Genomic DNA, 18,190 nt, shown 5'->3' with positions numbered 1-18,190 from the left:
TTATGTTAATGCTATTGTTGTCATCCCAAATGTCACCTTTAATATTTCTGCCTTATAGAGGAAATCCACCCCCAAAATAGATAAACTTTAAAAGAAAGAAAAAATATTCCTGACAGAACTATACAAAAATGACAAAAATCAGTTACTGTAAAAGCGTTTTCTTTCGCGATGGTTTGATTTTTGCGCTTTTCGCACTTTGAGGTTGAACCGCAAATTTAAACACACACGAAAAAGTCGGCACCGATGGAAACCGCGAAAGTTTCTGTACGCGAAAGAAACCACATTTACAGTAAGAAATAAATAATATTCATTCTGGTCAGTTTTTCTGTTTGCGTTTGTTACATACTCAAAAAGCTGCATCACTTCGGTGATCCCTCGCATTTATCCCCAAGTTGAATTATCCTTCGGGTTTATGCCAGGTTCAAGTGTGTACGTGTGTGTCACACACAAACACACTGCTATAGCTTCTGACCACTTGAGCATTGAGAATTTAGGGTTTCTGGGACGAACATTGAACTAGGGCTTTCTATAGCTCAGTCGGTAGAGCACCGGGCTAGCAATCCGGAGGTCTCGGGTTCAAATCCCGATGGAATCCCATTTTCTTTGCTCAATTTTCCACTAATGAATAAGAAAGATATGACGTTTTGAAATGTCACATTTATTCAGAAAACATTTCTAGTTCAGTCTTCATGAATATTCAAATGAGCAAGTTGACATTATCATGCTCTCACAATTTCATATTCATTTCATATACAGAAATGTATATTTCAGCTGTATATGTATCAAACTTGCCTTAAAACCACCCAAAATAAAAAAATAACAGATGTTACCTCTGATATATCTTAGTATGAGAACATGTTTTTACTTGTATTAGCTATTTTCAGAATTTCATATATAACATACATGAAAAATTGTGAGGGTATGAAATCATCAACTCACTTACTTTAATATTCATAAGGATTGGTCAAGAAATCCAGAAATTATGAATTTTTAAAGTGCCATTACTGCCATCACTTGATGAGAAGACTACTACAGTTGTTACATCACTGCAGTACAATGATGTAAAAAGATTAGAGCTTCCACAATTTTTTTAAATGAAAAATACATAAAATGTCATTTTTTTAAATAAAAAGTACACTATTTAAGAACACATTCCCTCAACTTTCTACTGACATACTTGTAAGTTAAAGGTAATGTAATTCCCTGTGCTTTCTGAAAAAAGTAAGTCATGTGGTCTTTAATTATGAGAGAAAATTGAAATATGTTGAATTCAATTTAGTTCAAAACCTCAAAATTAAGAAATCTTTACAAATCTCCTTCTCTAGAACCAGAAGTGAAAAGCTAAGTTAGTACAATGAGTAAGTAGATTGGTGACTGTAGTTTCAAGTTTGTTCATTCTCCTCCACCCTGAAGGGTGCTGTTGATAGTATCTTTTCTGGTTTGCTGCCCAGAGGATGTGGCCCAGATCTACATAGTAGACGTGCTTATTTAATACATTTAATCATATTTTATCAATATTTAATTATGTGCTGATTAATAGGCTTAAAATAAATTGTATTGTGGATAAATTTCATATAACTTTGGCCAATAGGAATTTCAGATCTCTGTAACTTTAGCTTGGTATATTAAGGATTATATATGTTAGGAACGGTAAAAATAGATACAGTGTAATGACCTACAATGTACACTGAATGATAGGTTAAAGATGAAACCAAAGGTTACTGTACTTTTGCCCCATGAAAGATGTTATTTCCTGTCATTCTGTAGGTAGGGACATCACACGGTATTGTAGTTGGGTGGACAGGGTAAAATGAATTTTCACTTTTGAGCGTTGGTGGTCGTAAGGTCAAAGGTCACGGTCATAGGTCATTATACTTTGGTTCAGCCATTCATTTTGCAAGAAAAGTATTTTCAAAAAATGAAGAGGAATTGCATGAACATATGATAGTGGTGATGATCAAGGTTAGAGGTCACTGTACTTTGTTTAAAAAAGTTACAAGTGTCATTTCTTGCTACAGCCTAGGCTAGAAGTATTCAGTGATAATAGGCTGTATAGTTTGGTGGAAATGAATAATAAATCCATTGCCTGAAATGAAAGGGGTGATTGGTCAAACATCATGGAAATTTAGCAGACAATGACATTTTCCTGCAGTAATTTCCATCAGGGAAATCCAGTGATAGTGTTATTAGGTGTGACAATATAGAAATTAGTAAACATTTCTTAAAGGTGAAAGGTCAATCCATACAGTCAGTATATAAGATCAATAATGAACTTTCTCAAATTTATATGTAAACAAAGAGACATTTACTTGACAGAATACAGTGCTTGCATGAGAAAATAAAAGCATCCCTATCAACAGGTACTTTCATTAAAATGTGTAGGCCTATGCATAACATATTTGAAATAATGAAAATCTTTTTAAAACCATAGGAACTGTATGCACACTATGTAGGAAGAAGTGCACACATTGATGAATTGCAAGATGAAACCAAGTTCAACCAAAGCCCAACAAGTAGCTATACAAAAATTTCCAGCTGACAGATGACTTAGTACACATACAATTTCCCACAGCCGGGCTTATCATTCTGATAACTGGAGTGTGGGCACTGTCATTGATTCCTATTTTGCACCCTTCCCTCTGTGCAAATTGCATCAATTGAGCAAATTGGGTGATGAGTTTCAAGATTGGAACAAACAGACTTGGGCTTGTACTTGGACTGGGGCAAGGGATTTAATGCCAACAACAGGTATAATGCTTCTGCAATACAGGGATAACCTCAATCTATCCCGTTTGTGTTTCCCCATTTTCAAATATAAATTGGCAAAAACACACATACACATGCTGGGAAACATTTGGTTCTCATCATTTTGTAACTAGAGGTAGCTCTTTCGTGGAAATGTTGCCAGTGGTACACTGTAAAGGGTTTTAAGAACAAATTCAAGTTGCTCATGTGGTATGCAAGTTGCTCATGTGGTATACAATGTAAATAATTATGATAGTTTTCACTGTAGGCTACCATCTGGTTACTTCAAGCATGGTGGAGATCAAACAATTTTCTGCAAGACATACGATAGATTCAACTTGTATGCAGGGAGGAAAAAAAAAGGAAATTCAGATAGATTTTACTTTGACCTTCATGGTATGAAGGAAAGAGTTATTAACTTAGATGTATGAGATGAAATGATAGGGGTGAGAAGTGAAAGGTTAGGTGAAAGATCAGCGAACCTTTGCCAAGAATGTCATTTTCAGCCTCTATAAATTTAGATAGGAATATAACCCAATGGAAAGAAATTGTTGCAAAAAGAAAACAAAGAAACGTATATGCAGGGCTACCAACAATGGAGCTGGTGGGGGGAGAGCTCTTGAATATCTTAGCTCCCCCCCCCCCTATTAAATGGGCAATGATGTGCCACAGTAAAGATGAGAATGGAAGGTGAGCTATAGCTTAATCTTGCATGGGCATATTCTAGTAGTATGTGTATCTATTTTTATTTTCTGCTTGAGAGATTCATGTCAGAGTGAGAGCGTAAGAATTTGATGAAATGCGTGAATCTTGTGCTTAATGCATTAGAGTCGGCAACCCTTTCAGGCAAGTGTATGACCTATTCATGTTTTGCCACATTGAAATCAGTATTTCAACATTTGCAATTTCAACTTTGTTGTAATGTTAAACATTGATATCCACCAGAATGTGTGGTGGAAAGTGGAGTGATTGAAACCCATATTTTATCATTGAAATACCATTGCCAAGCTACTTCAGATGCTATTTGTATGACTCATCTTCCTCATGACATCATATATGTATATATTTTTTATATTTAGAACCATGCACTATGCTGCTGAGATGAACTTTGTTCACCCTGTTTGAAAGGATACCAGCCACAAGTTTAGATGCTGGTGTCTGGATGGTCTCCTAGCGACTGCAGTAGTCACCTGTCAGTACCAATAATACTAGACATAAGGCAGAGATGTTCCTCTCAGCAGTGTCTAGATTAACCCTCCTACCACTCCTGTTGATACCAACATTTCTTTGTAGTCTTGTAACAAAGACCTGGTGAGGCATGTTATAAAAGATGTTCATTTAGAGACATGGGATGCGATAGCTAGTTTTTATGGCCTATAATGTCATTTCATTACACAGTTTGTGTAACTAAGTTTGTATCATAATTGACCTGCCAGGTACTCACTTTGAATGGAATTTTGTGCATTAGTGATGAGTTTTGATATTTAATAACTTCAGATGTCAATGTATTGGAAATATTATTGTGATGAATAAATATGCAGTCCGATTAGTATTCAAAAATTTGAATTTGCTTTTGCATGTCCAATTTGTGGTTCACATGTCAAAGGTTTGTTCATCTGTCTGTCCATGATACACAATTATTTTTACCACAATGAGTTGGAAGATAAAGCTTGTGAATTCAACAAATAGGGCATATTCTCTTCTTAGAGTTTAGGAAGATGTGGTCAAAGGTCAGAGGACAAGGTCATTATGTGCATTGCATGCTTCATCTACTGTACATGGGACAAATGTTATCAGTATCACACTGTGATGTATTGCAGCAGAGCTGGTTCCCGGTTAGACATTGTTTAGAGTAGACCATTTGAAGATCACAGGTTAACTGTCTAATCCTTGTATAACACTCTCTGAGCCATATTTATTACTGAAGGGCTTTGAACCAATTTAGATAATGGCAAAAGTTGAAGTTTATCTTCAAAGATTACCACTCAAAGTATCTTTGATTTCAGTCTTTGAGGTCAGGGATTATAGGTCATGCTGAGGCATGTTAGAGACCTGCTGTCAGAGAAGATAGAAAATGAAACACAGGTGCAGAACAAGTGAAATCTTGCTGATTTAGAGTGGAGCATGGCAGACAGATTAATACTGTAAAAGGGATGTTTCAACATGAATTATTTTGTTGTGCTCTGCCGAATAAGATGAATTTTGTGTGATTTTAATTCCACGGAATTAAGATTTTACACAGTGCTATATGTAACAAGCAAAACTATTTGCAAGCTTTTATTTTTGTGCTAGTTTCTGGTGGCACGAAATGTCTGAAAATTTCCACCTTTACAGTCAGATCCATTGACTGCATATGTTTAAACTGTCAAGTGCAGTGTAAATGGTCAGCCTAGAGATGAGATGCAGAACCTTGCATCAGTACATTACACATGATCACACAAGGATGCATCCATTTGGTATGACTGGGTGTGGAAACTCTCTGCGATTTGTGATACTAGTCAACTTGGCCATCTGTAGTGTTAGGAGAAAACAAAGATGACTGAGGATTAAAAGAAGGCTATGTCAAACTGAGGTGTGAAAATTTTCTTCAGTTTGTCTCCCTTTGTTAGAGGGAGACAAATTGAAGAAATTTCACACCTCAACCTTCACCCCTCTACTTTATTCTCTTGCTTTCACTATGTCAAACTGTCGTACAAAGCAGCATACAATTGTAGGTCAGTCATGGCTCAAGAACCCTAGTTCCACAGACAGATAGATGGGATACTTCTTGTGCCTGTTTCACATCGCCTACAGCTTGCTAATCACAGCTGAAGTAGGTGGATCAAATTTTTGTAGGCAATTGCTCGCTTTCCCTCTGTGTGTACATTGTAATGTATGGTACACGGATCTTTGAATAAACAAAGAATTATTCTCAAGTGCATTAAATTTGATTCTCTGAAGAAGGTATTACTGTCAAGCTAGTTGTTCACTCATTTGCCTCTTAGCCAGTCTACTGTAAGGTATCAGGAACTGATTTGGAAGTATTTACTATTTTGCTAAAAGCAATAGGTTTACAGAAAAATGGATTTTCTTAGACAACACTATGTAGTATTTCATGAGAAAGAAAGTAATTGCACTGGACAAAATACTAAACATGTATTTTGATGCTATTTTCATAAAATGAAGAGTCACAGCACCTTATTATCAAGCAGCAGATAACGGCAGATTTGTTAAGCAAGGCCACTAGAGGATTATAGCAATTCTAAGGTTTGAAATAATCCATGTATTTGGTAGGAGCACACAAGTTGTATCTTCCTCTGGACATTAAGTAGACAGGTCTTACACAGCCCTCACGTCAGTGGCTTCAGTGTATGTTTTTGGTGCTTATAAGCTCATCTTCACTTGTCAAAATACATTCTCATTATAAAAACTTCAAAATTTGGGTCGTGATCAGAGTTGCGTCTTTTTGATTCAGCATTCTCACTGTAAAAATTTTTGAAACATTTTGGGTCGCGATTATTTGCCAAGAGCTAACTTGTGCATACAAGTACATGAATGGTATAGGATACTTACGAAACGTGCCACAGCTGGTAAAGATAGCAAGGAGCAACAGACATGGTGCAGATGTGGTGCATTGTGGGATACAAAATTTCAAAAATGTTTGCAGTCACCGTTCACACTGCACAACTTCACATCTTTTTACCAAAAAAAAAAAAAAAAAAAAAGAGCAATGTACCGGCATTTTGATTGTTGGCCAATCTCACAAAGTAAAGCTTATTTCTGTTCTCACTGAGAGAAATTTCAAAATTTGGGTCGGGTGATCCTCTGTAAGCTAAAATAACACATTATTTTTAATGCAATGAGAATGGCACTAATGTAGAACTAACTTGTTTTCAAGGCCTTTGTGCTTCTTTGTTGGCAGTATAAGCTGGAGCCAAGCTCCTAAGAAAAAGCATTTGCAGACCTACAGTGTAGTTGTTTTTATTGACCCTCTTTTCACCAAATAGCTGCTTTCAGCCAATCAGCAACGCTCTCTTTTAGGAGGCCATATGGTGCATGTATGTTGAATAAGCAAACTGCTCTATTAGACATAAATGAACAGGAAATAGTTGTCCTTGTAAATATGCTGACCACACACCAATACTATTTTATGATGTGCTTTCATAATGCACTGGACTAATGTTGATATAAAAAATGGGTAAGCAAGAATAATTTGATAACAGTGGCCTATCTAAAAGCATTCACTATTGGTGAAATACTTGTGCAGATGTGGATTTTTTTTTTGAGACAGTATTGCATGATGTCAAACTTGCACCCAACATTGATAAAACAGAATGACAGTTTCATTTGTCAGACAACTTTACCTGTTTTCTGATGCCATTCTAAATTATTGTTAATTCACAAAACTGATAGGCATATTGTACTAATTCAAATTGACTGACAAGTTGAGCAAGGTATCCCTGATTTTTTTGTTCTTTTTCATATCTGTGAATCATGAATAGTCATGAATCCAGTCTACATTGCAGAAAGCCCTCTAGATCCAGCTCCAGATTGAGTAGATTGTTGTCTTTGCCTCTGACAACACTAAATGGAGAGAGGGTTGCAACTGATCAAAGCACTGCTCATTTCCAGCAATGCATTATCACATAAGAGGTACTATGAGTTAACTTTAAAGGACAAGTCCACCTTCATAAATATAAGGATTGAGAGAATGTAGCAATATTAGTAGAACACATCATTGAAAGTTTGAGGAAAATCGGACAATCCGTTCAAAAGTTATGAATTTTTGAAGTTTTTGTGCAGTAACCGCTGGATGAGAAGACTACGGCAGTGTATGAATAACTTAGATATCACATGCTTACAACAATATAAGGAAAATATAAAGAGATTTTCACAAAATTTCATCTTTTGAAAAAAGTACACATTCCCTTGACTCGTCACCGACATATATTATGGGTAATATTATTCCCCCTGCCCTTAGAAAGAGGCAAGTCAAGTGCTCTTTTGTTATGCGAAAAAAGTGAAAATATGTTAAATTTTCTTCACATTTTCTTTATACTGTTGTACGCATATGACTCATAAGCTATAGTAGTCTCCTCATACAGCGGTTCCAATACAAAAATTTGAAAAATTCATAACTTTTGCATCGATTGTCCAATTTTCCTCAAACTTTCACTGATGTGTTCTACTAATATTGCTGCATTCTCTCAATCCTTATGTTTATAAAGGTGAACTTGTCCTTTAATATCATTTGTGATGAACCTGATAAAACCTTTGTGTGTGTGTGTGTGTGTGTGTGTGTGTGCTTTAAGCATTTTAAAAGCACAAACAATATGGTAATCTCTGATGACCTATCATTACAATTTCTACTGCTCTCTCTTCTCTTGGTCATTCTCTTGATACCTTTATAGATAAGCTACATACTTTTGTCTATATACTATACAGTTTAGACACTTTGGCCCGAATTCACGAAGGTGGTACAAATGAAACCATGGTTTAAACCACGGACAAAAACCATGGAGCACCAAGTGTCGCATGGAATATTTCGTTACGAAATCAGTCATTTCGTCGATGAAATGATTATTTTGTAACGAAATGACAACATATTGTAACTAAATGAACATTTCATCCATGAAATTACAATTTTGTTAACGAAACGGTCATTTTGTTGACGAAATGACCGATTTCGTAACGAAATATTCAGTGCGACACTTGGCGCTCCATGGTTTTTGTCCATGGTTTAAACCATGGTTTCATTTGTACCACCTTCATGAATTCGGGCCAATGAAATATGATGTAAGTTGGTGTGAGTCATGGGAAATCTTACACGGGAATGAAATGAATCACAAGATCTTCCTACTCTGAATGTTGTGCTACATTTATCAATCACAATTTGAAGGAAACATCAATTGTCAAAACTTCATGGAACATTTACCACAGAATCGTGGAAATTGTTACAAAGCCTTTGTGAATCAAGGAATTAAGAGTTGCATTGTCTGTGGTGACATTAAGTACAGTTGAATAATCCCATATAAAACTTCATGTCATGCTTTGCGGGCTCTTTTGTGTCGTCCATTGAAGAACAAGAGACGCAAGAGCTAAGGAGAGAAAGCAGAGGAGAGATAGATGGATAGTGTAGATTAAACTGTCTACACTAGAGGCAATAGAACAAGATAATCTCTTTTACTTTTTTCAGTTGTCCCATAGACTAGCTTTGTCAGGTATTTGTGGCAAAGGCACCTTAAATTTTGTTCACCAGTGCAACGGCAGTTACAAATTCTTATCAAAGATTTCGTGGCAAACCAGCACAGTTATTGTTTCTTAAATATATTTGAAATGTGTTGTACCACTTACATGTAGGCAATCATAAAGTTTATTTCTAGCTGGATTAAATTCAAGTTAACATGAAGTTAAATAACATACTACATTGTATATTTGCTGGTGATAAGGCTGCAGCACCATATAATTTTTATGATAGAAATTTATTCTGGTGCAACTTTTGTCACTACTCTGAATTTTGGAACAAATTTCATTTGTATTTATGCATTTTGTGCTTGTTAATGACTTTTTTTTGTTGTTTCACTTGCAGTTTGACAGGTACATTTGTATGAAGCAAATGATGCAATATCCATGGAACATTGAAGAATAATTAAGTGTGTAGTGGGTAGAAATATTGAGCATTTGAGCACAAAATGTTGATGTGAGATGAATCAAACTTTAAAATAAAACTTGTGTGAAAAAGAGTGTCCATTCAATTTTTTTTTGGACAGTATGTAGTTATTATGGAGGGGGAGTCATAACTTAAATTTTTCATCATTATTCTTTCTTGAATGTGTGATTTGAGGGTCAATGATGTGCATGCACACATTTATGTTTTCATTCACACATGCCCTGTACACGTGTAGCTTGCTATACAATAGCTGTTGTATTGCATTTGATGAGATAATACTCTTGTGTCATGAACATAGAGCTCACCTGAGCTGAAGGCTCAAGTGAGCTATTGCGATCACTCTTCGTCCGGCGTCCATCATCCATTGTGTGTTGTACGTTGTGCTTATCTTGTTTACATTTTCGTCATCTTCTTGAAAACACCATGACCAATTTCACCAAACTTGGTAGGTAGCATGACTAGGGGGATAGGATCTCAATATGTTCAAATGGGCACCATGCCTCACCTGGAGGTGGCCCTGGGGGTGGCCCAGGGTGGCCCACACCCACCAAAATTAAAGGGGATGGCTAGTAACTGATCAGTGGGAATCAGTGGGAATGCTGGGGGATGATTGTTCCAATCCTTGTGGGATTCATTTAGAGTACATTATATACCTATTCTTGTGTGAAAATTATTTGCTTCAGAATGGTCTCATATTCAAGTAATGTGCAGTTTTTGATTAAATTTCACCATAATCTACATAAATCAAAGACCAAAATGACTAAGTTTCATTAAAAAATACCCTCCCAACTCGTCACAATCGATTTTTCGCATCACTAATTTTGAATCGTAAGTGTTCAATTTCTGTACGCGGGCTAGAAAGATCACGTGACGGCGTGACGTATTAGCCCCACATTGCTCTGTGTTTGGAGCGTCAGCTGGCTTGGGGAGCCCTGCATGACCAACGGCGATACGGGTCGAGCAAGCGGTAGCGTACCGCGTGGTTCCGGCCATGCAGTGGATCGGCGGATGCAGGCGGCATGATCTACATGTATACAAATGATGCACAGGATAGAGTGCGTTAGTGTAGGCGTATAGTGCACTCGAGGGTATTTACAATTGTGAAACATGCACGAGGCGAACGAAATAATCCTGTGCATCATTTGTTTTATAAAATGGGTCGAAAATTCGAAAACTAACAGCATTTTTCAGCGTTTTTCACGTACCTTTGTGGGTCAAGACGTCCGAAGATGTTCGTCCCAAACATTTACGCACGTCACACTCGGAACTCCCGCACATATAAGTATGATGGGGGGTTGGGTTTCCGGACACTTACGTTCCTGCATGAAAACTTACTTATTTTACATAGAATATGCACCCTTTACCTTAAAGACTTGATATAGACTCCTCATATAGGCCTACTAGACAACATACTCTGAAAACGGCGTGAGAATTAACCCGCTAAATCGTTGGATTTGCCCTTCAAAGTGACTCCATGTACGCGTCCGGTCCCACAACGCTTGGTCTACTGTACACTGTACATATGATACGTACGCCACACATGTTATGCACAAGGGAAGAAAGGCTGGCCGGCCGGCAGCCCGAACTAGAAGTTGTTTACAGGATTGACAGCGCGTATGCATGCAATTCAAAGGAGCCGCCGCGCGCACAGACAATCGGCAATAGGATTTAACACGCAGTGCAATGGGACTGAGTAACCAAAGCACATGTGACTCATTTCAGCGCTTCCTATTGGCTACATTCTTGAACCCATTTTATAATGTATGTTATTGCTTCACTTCGCACGCGAAAATGCCGATGTGTCAAGCGTTTGGCCAGAAGAAGAGTTTCTTTGCCATTCCGAACCCAGAAAATGAGTGGGAAAGGTGCGCCAGATGGCTCTCCAATATTAGAATTGACAACTTTGACGTCAAAACTTACAAATACTGCTCGATGACGATGCAGCCTCGTCATACTCCCCACCACCGGCGGCGGCACTGGCGCTTGCGTTTCTTCTGCGGTTCAAAGATATACGGACGTAATTTACCACCGTCAGACATACTCAACAGTCGCGGACAACAAGAGAGGCAATAATTGTGAAATTGACAGACTGAACTCAGATTGTTCACACTCAGAAGTCAAAAAAAAAAAAAACGATCGCGGATTGTGATAGCATTTGGCAGCAGCAGACGTACTTCTGTAAATGTATGCCTGATCACTGTGATGGCAACAATACAGTAGCCGATGAATGTACATGTAAATGATGGGATGGACACAAATAAGTACGGCAATATTACAATACATATGATATTTCAAGAAAATGAAAATGTCATTAAATTGCGACTATTTTACATTTATCTGTGATGGATTTTAAATATATATATATCGTAGATGATTTGAATAAAGGAATACGGCGCTTGGCAACATTACCCCTAAACGGTGTACGGGCTCCTGCGGTAGCTCCAATTATAAAATGGGTTCAAGAATGTAGCCAATAGGAAGCGCTGAAATGAGTGACGTGTGCTTTGGTTACTCAGTCCCATTGCACTGCGTGTTAAATCCTATTGCTGATCGTCTGTGCGCGCGGCGGCTCCTTTGAATTGCATGCATACGCGCTGTCAATCCTGTAAACAACTTCTAGTTCGGGCTGCCGGCCGCCGGCCTTTCTTCCCTTGTGCATAACATGTGTGGCGTACGTACAGTGTATAATACGTACAGTACAGTAGACCAAGCGTTGTGGGACCGGACGCGTACATGGAGTCACTTTGAAGGGTAAATCCAACGATTTAGCAGGTTAATTCTCACGCCGTTTTCAAAGTATGTTGTCTAGTAGGCCTATATGAGGAGTCTATATAAAGTCTGTAAGGTAAAGGGTGCATATTCTATGTAAAATAAGTAAGTTTTCATGCAGGAACTTAAGTGTCCGGAAACCCAACCCCCCGTTATACTTAGACGTCTATACTGTATGTGCGGGATTTCGGAGTGCGACGTGCGTAAATGTTTGGGACGAACATCTTCGGACGTCTTGACCCACAAAGGTACATGAAAAACGCTGAAAAATGCTGTTAGTTTTCGAATTTTCGACCCATTTTATAAAACAAATGATGCACAGGATTATTTCGTGGCGTTAGTGGAGGCGTAGCTCACTCTCGGGTATTTACAATGTAGTGCAACATGCACTCGGCTTCGCCTCGTGCATGTTTCACAATTGTAAATACCCTCGAGTGCACTATACGCCTACACTAACGCACTCTATCCTGTGCATCATTTGTATACTAGGCAGCCCTTGGCAGGCATGCAGATACCGCGCCGCAGTCAGCAGTGCAATGGGGGATCGATGCATAGCTGGGCTGTGCTCGCGGTGATCTCAGCTGAGGAAACTGGGCCTGATACATCACGCGCAATGCATCCTGGGACAGATAGTACAAAGGGCTGCTCGCGACGGATTTGAACACGATGAATTACCTATTTTTTCAAAAAATCATAGTAAATGTATCTGATGGTCTTTTCTCATCGGGAAAAAGGTAATAGGTTCATGAAATATTGTTCTTTACACGGGAAACGGCTGATAATCGTCCGGACTCCCCCTTAAAGGAATCTATACAAATCTTCTCTAGAACCAGAAGTGATAGAGCTATTTAGAGTTTATTTCATTGATGACTGTTGTTTCAAGTTTGTTAATCAAGGGTGCCCCCTCCCCCCCCCCCCCCCCCCCCCCGTGTGTTGTGTGTGTGTGTGTGTGTGTAGGGGGGTCCAAATGGGGACTTTATGTTCATCATTTTCTTGAAAATCCCAAGACCGATTTTCACCAAACTTGGCAGGTAGCTTGCCTAGGGGGTTAGGATCTCAATTTGTTCAATTGGGCACCATGCTCTGGGGGCCCCTAGGGAGCCCAAAGCCCCCAAATTAAGGAATTTTTACAAATCTTCTTCTCTAGTATCAGAAGTGATAAAGCGAAGTTGATACTATGAGTTAGTACATTGATAACTGTAGTTTCAAGTTTATTCATTACAGATCTGTGGGTGCCCCCTCCTCCACTTCCAGCTGGGAAGTGGGGGAGTGGTCCAAATATGGGCCTAGATTGTACATTTTCATCTTCTTGAAAACAGCATGGTAGATTTTTTTTTTTCCAAAGTTGGCAGGTTGCCCCTGGGATAGGATCTCAATTCGTTCAAATGGATACCATGCTTTCCTTGGGAGCCCCCTGGGGCCCCGAAGTGGAGCATAGGGTAAAACTTTCTAAGAACAGTGTACTTGGCACTGATGGCAAGTATTTTCACAAGTGTGGTAGAATGAATGCAAATGGACACCATGCCTCCAGCTCTCAAAGCTGCCCCCTGCCCCCCAAGTTTGTAATGTTTACGGGTGAGAGTCTGCATGAATGTGTGGAATATGAACTTGTGATACTCAGGTGAGCACAAGATCCCTAGATCTCTTGTCATATTTCAGTTTTGGCTATGGCTTCGTAAAATGATTGATTTGAGCTGAACTTTTTGTTTAAGACTTTGTACATAAAATCTCCTCAATATTGGCTCAGAAACAACAGCGATTTGTTGTTGGAAAACAAAACAAAAACAAAATGAAAACAAGTTGTCACTCGTTTATGGGACATAACATTGTTTGTAAGATTGTTCAATTCACTGAATGTTGTAGAGTTGCTTGTTGGCTCAGTATTTTCTGAGAGCAGTAAGAGTACCAAATTGGACATATGCCGTTGTTGACACAATGCTAGTTCTATGCTGTACATGTGATTGTTGTATAGGTTAGGGTTAGTTGATCTGCTTTTATGCTAAGTAAGCCACACCATCCAACAAATGAGTGGGTGTGTCTGTGTAAAAGAAAGTCATTTGAATGACCCAGATTTGACCTATACAATCCCTGACTCTGAACCCTGCGGCTGGGCTGTGGAACATTTACCTCTAATGAGCATAAATTGATTCAGATCAGGAGGGCGTCTGTGTTGATATTTATGTGGAGGATATTTCAGGCATGCAGTTTTTATTTGTCTTACGGATATCTGCCATACTTTCTGCCACCAGGACTAGTCATGGGCAGACTTGATAATGTGTCTCACAGTCAGGTTAATTCAGCAAAGTGCAAGGGAAACACCGTGTAATGAATTCATGGACTTTTTCAAGGTACCACATAGTTTCATGTCAAGAGCTGATGAAAGAAAGGTTAATGTTGGATAAAGCCATACAGAATTTTGCTGGGTTTTCCTCTTTCATTTCTTTTCTTGGTCTTAATCAGCCCTTATTATCAAATGTGACCCGCTACAACAAAAGGGTCCTAAAGTCGCGCACGGTCGAAGCCGTGAAAATCGAGTTTGAAGTCAGAGCATCAAAATTGGTCAAAACTTACGATTTTCTGATTTCGGCATATTATTGTAGTCTGACATATCTTCTGTCATCTGTCGAAATTTTGAAGCAAAATGGTGAAAGGAAAGACCAAAAAATAGCGTTTTTCTGGGCCATGTTTTGTGGTGTTTCAACGAAGCAGAAACTGGTACCAAATTTGGATTGAGCGCCACAGATAGGCTCCGCCCCTAACAACGACCAGAGTGATCTCATTGGTCAGTTTGCTGCTTGCCGCTAATCGAAGCGTGAAGCTCACACACTGCCCAGTTGACTGGTGCGTGCAGGCGGGGTGCGCTATGCCCAGCCGCTTCTCCTGGCATCCTGGTCACTGATTGGTCGGTGAGGAGACCACCGACGCTGTGCTTGAATGAGCATTTCGGGAGTTGCTAGGGCTGACCTTCTATTGTCAGGAGGTGAAAACTGACTTGCGTGTCCCTTGATCGCGATTGCGTCGCAAGGAAAACTTTTAGGGTGCTTTTCTCGAAACAGTGATTTCCCAGACGTCTCGACATGCTCTCTTTTAAACCTCGATATCTCCGCAGCTGATTATTTTTATAAGATGTGTTATATATCAATTTAAAGCAGAAAGATTAGGAAATTATGCCATGCAATTTTCAAATAACTGACCTCGCCCGACTTTAGGATCATTTTATTGTAGCGGGTCACAAATGATTCTTTTTGAACAGCTGAAATATGAAATCAGACTAGCCCAGAATACATCAGAGTTGAAGATAGATACATGTTGGACATTATTTATATTTTATACATCTCTTTCATTTTAATCAGTTCTGTCCAATATGAAGAAATAAAGGAGAAATTCTGAAGATACACAGCAACAGACCTTGAATTAAGCAAAAAGATGTCAAAATATTGGAGCATTCAATGGTTACAGCATGTGCAGCATGGATGTATAGTGACAAAAGGGTGATTGACCTGTAAAAAAAGAAATTTGAGGGATAGCAGTGTTTGTTGACGTGATGTAACTGAAGTCCACAGTGTTTATCAACTGAATGAAAAATGAAACAAAAAAATCAATGGCTAGGGATTCTTCTATGTTGCTGATTAATTGTCAACAATATGTAGCTCTTCAGTATTACTTGACTGATTGCCTTTCCCTTTCACTCCATGTTTTGTCCCTTTATAGGATGAAGGCTACCTCCCAGTTGGTGGTGATGTTGACCTGTATATAGAGACTACCCCTTCTGAGGATAGGCCAGCAAATGTTCCAGCAGCTAGTAGCACAAGGCATGCAGTTCAAGCAGACCAGCCTGGCAGCAGTGGGGAGGGAGAAGCAGTTCCCACTGGCAACACACGTCCAGAGTCTACCAACTCTGCCCCAGTTGTGTCGACACCCCGCCTGGTATTCACAGATCCTACGCCCACTGATGATGAAGATCTGGAGGGCGGGTCAGGAAGTGGCACACTACCGCCATTATCAGGTAGAGCCTATTACATACTTTGTCTTCTCAAACTTTCATGAGTTTTCCTCCTGTTTCAGCTTTCACCATGACTAATCTACCTTTCAGTTGAGCTATTGTGATTTCTCTTTGTCTGTTGGCTGCTGTGCATAAACATCATGCATTTTCATCCTTTTCAAATCCATTTTAGGATTTTAACCAAGCTTAGCCCAAAATATTCTTTTCTCTTTATAACGGTAACTCCAAGGTAGAGTTCAAAGAAACTTTTCTGCAGAGAAAAGGGGTCCCAAGTAATTCAAAGCAGGAATGAAGATACATGTACTTTGGGGCTTGTCCTAAATGAAAAAGGAAACAGCTAAAAGATGTGGGGCATAAAGGTTGTCATTGTGCAGTCAGAGATTGGCTCCATTATTGAAGTTTGTTTTCTCCTGGTGCAAACAGTTTGATTTTTGTATACTTTTCTTTTGTTTCTTCAAACATGGGGTTTAGCATCAATGAGAAAGGAGAATATCACAATATATATATATGTCAGCATTATCTCTGGAAGGATACTGACAATATGTGATTCTATGCTGATCTAGGAGGAATGATGCATAGGGTAACATATTCTGGATATTCAAGTGGGTTATCTAGCCCACCACGGGTCTACAAGTCATTGTCAATTAATGAAATGAGCTGTATGAAAAGTGTGCTCACAGTGACTTATCTTAACTAAGCCAAGAATTAGCTAACTTACATAGTAGCCTAGTCTTGTGGCAGTTGAACTCTAAGTAAGAGTCCATACAAATAAATACCCTTGTAACTTACTCAGTTAAAGGGACTATGCAGTACTGGTTGAGGTGGGGATTCAGGTTTGTAACATTCCTACGTGAGATAATGAGAAACCTCTTATGAAATATGAAAGAGCATGCAGTTTTAAGAAGGATTCAACGTTTATTTGATGAAAATTGGTTTTCAAATGGCTGAGATATCCAAAAAAGTGATAATAATAAAAGGCGACAGGCCACGCCTTTTATTAGGATCTCTTTGTTTCACCTTGTTTTTGGATATCTCAGCCATTTCAAAACCGATTTTCATCAAATAAACTTTTGATACCCCTCAGAATTGTATGCTCTTTGACATCTCATAGAGTGATTTCTGAATATCTCACAAAACGTTAAGAGCTAAATCCTCACCTCAACCAGAACTGTACACACCCTTTAAGTTATTGTTCAGTTAACTCAGAAATGAAGAAAATTTTGTAGGGATTTATATCTGGTTCCTGGCCTGTGCCAATTTAGTGAACAACAAGCATGGGATTATGCTTCATCCTCATTGAGTACTCAATTACTTGTAATAAAGCTTTGACTGCAGAAATCACAAGTCTTGTCATTGATTGCAAACAATGTGTGGATGAAGTCATGGTTGAAAAAGTGATTTTCACATTATTAAATGAAAGTTATGATTTTAATGCAATGATAACTTCCCCTGCAAAAGTAAAACTTGTTTATTGTTGTTTAAGTTTTATCCATTAGAGATATGTTAGATTTTAATTCTTTGTTTGTTTGTTTGTTTGTTTGTTTTTTCAGTTGCATACTACAGGTCAGGCTTCACTCTCACAAATGTGCAATACCTGCCTGAGCTGAATAACCGCAACTCTCCGCAGTTTCAGACCATTTCAGAAAATGTTAGGCTTGCGGTAAGTAATTATGATTATTAAGATAGTGAGTTAATTTCTACTGTGGCTGTTTATATTTTGCTGTGTACTTTTTTATTTGCATTGTTGTTAGGAAATTTGACTACCTTATTTGTTATTTTGTTTAATTGTTTTATGTATTAAAGGTCCTGTTTACCTTTGGGAGCAGTGATATAAAAAAAAGGTTCAAGATATCATTTTTAATGTATAGGTGTAGGCTTTTGTATCACAAAATATCCTACCACATGAAATGTTTGCATTAAATCCTAAAAATATAAGGAGATATCATTATTTTTCTCATTAAACCGTTACTGTAGACGGTTTAATCTGGAAACATTTCTTTTATAACTATTGTTCACATTTTGTG

The 18,190-nt window shown here is 38.4% G+C and overlaps 1 protein-coding gene across 1 annotated transcript in view; it reads left to right on the top strand.

Annotated features, from left to right (window-relative positions):
- The window catches only part of LOC139714171 (basement membrane-specific heparan sulfate proteoglycan core protein-like), a 174,236-nt gene that overhangs the window by 65,784 nt on the left and 90,262 nt on the right, over positions 1-18,190 (top strand). Inside the window, exons 2-3 of the mRNA XM_071625889.1 lie at positions 15,875-16,169; positions 17,717-17,826. Of these exons, the coding sequence (XP_071481990.1) occupies positions 15,875-16,169; positions 17,717-17,826 (405 nt within the window). The remainder of the gene's footprint in view (positions 1-15,874; positions 16,170-17,716; positions 17,827-18,190) is intronic.

Source organism: Diadema antillarum, unplaced genomic scaffold, assembly GCF_040938485.1.
Source record: "Diadema antillarum isolate AM-2024a unplaced genomic scaffold, OU_Dant_1.0 seq00002183_RagTag, whole genome shotgun sequence".
NCBI classification, from domain to species: Eukaryota; Metazoa; Echinodermata; class Echinoidea; order Diadematoida; family Diadematidae; genus Diadema; species Diadema antillarum.
The sequence above is the reverse complement of the archived record's forward strand: the minus strand, read 5'-3'. Positions and strand labels throughout refer to the sequence as shown.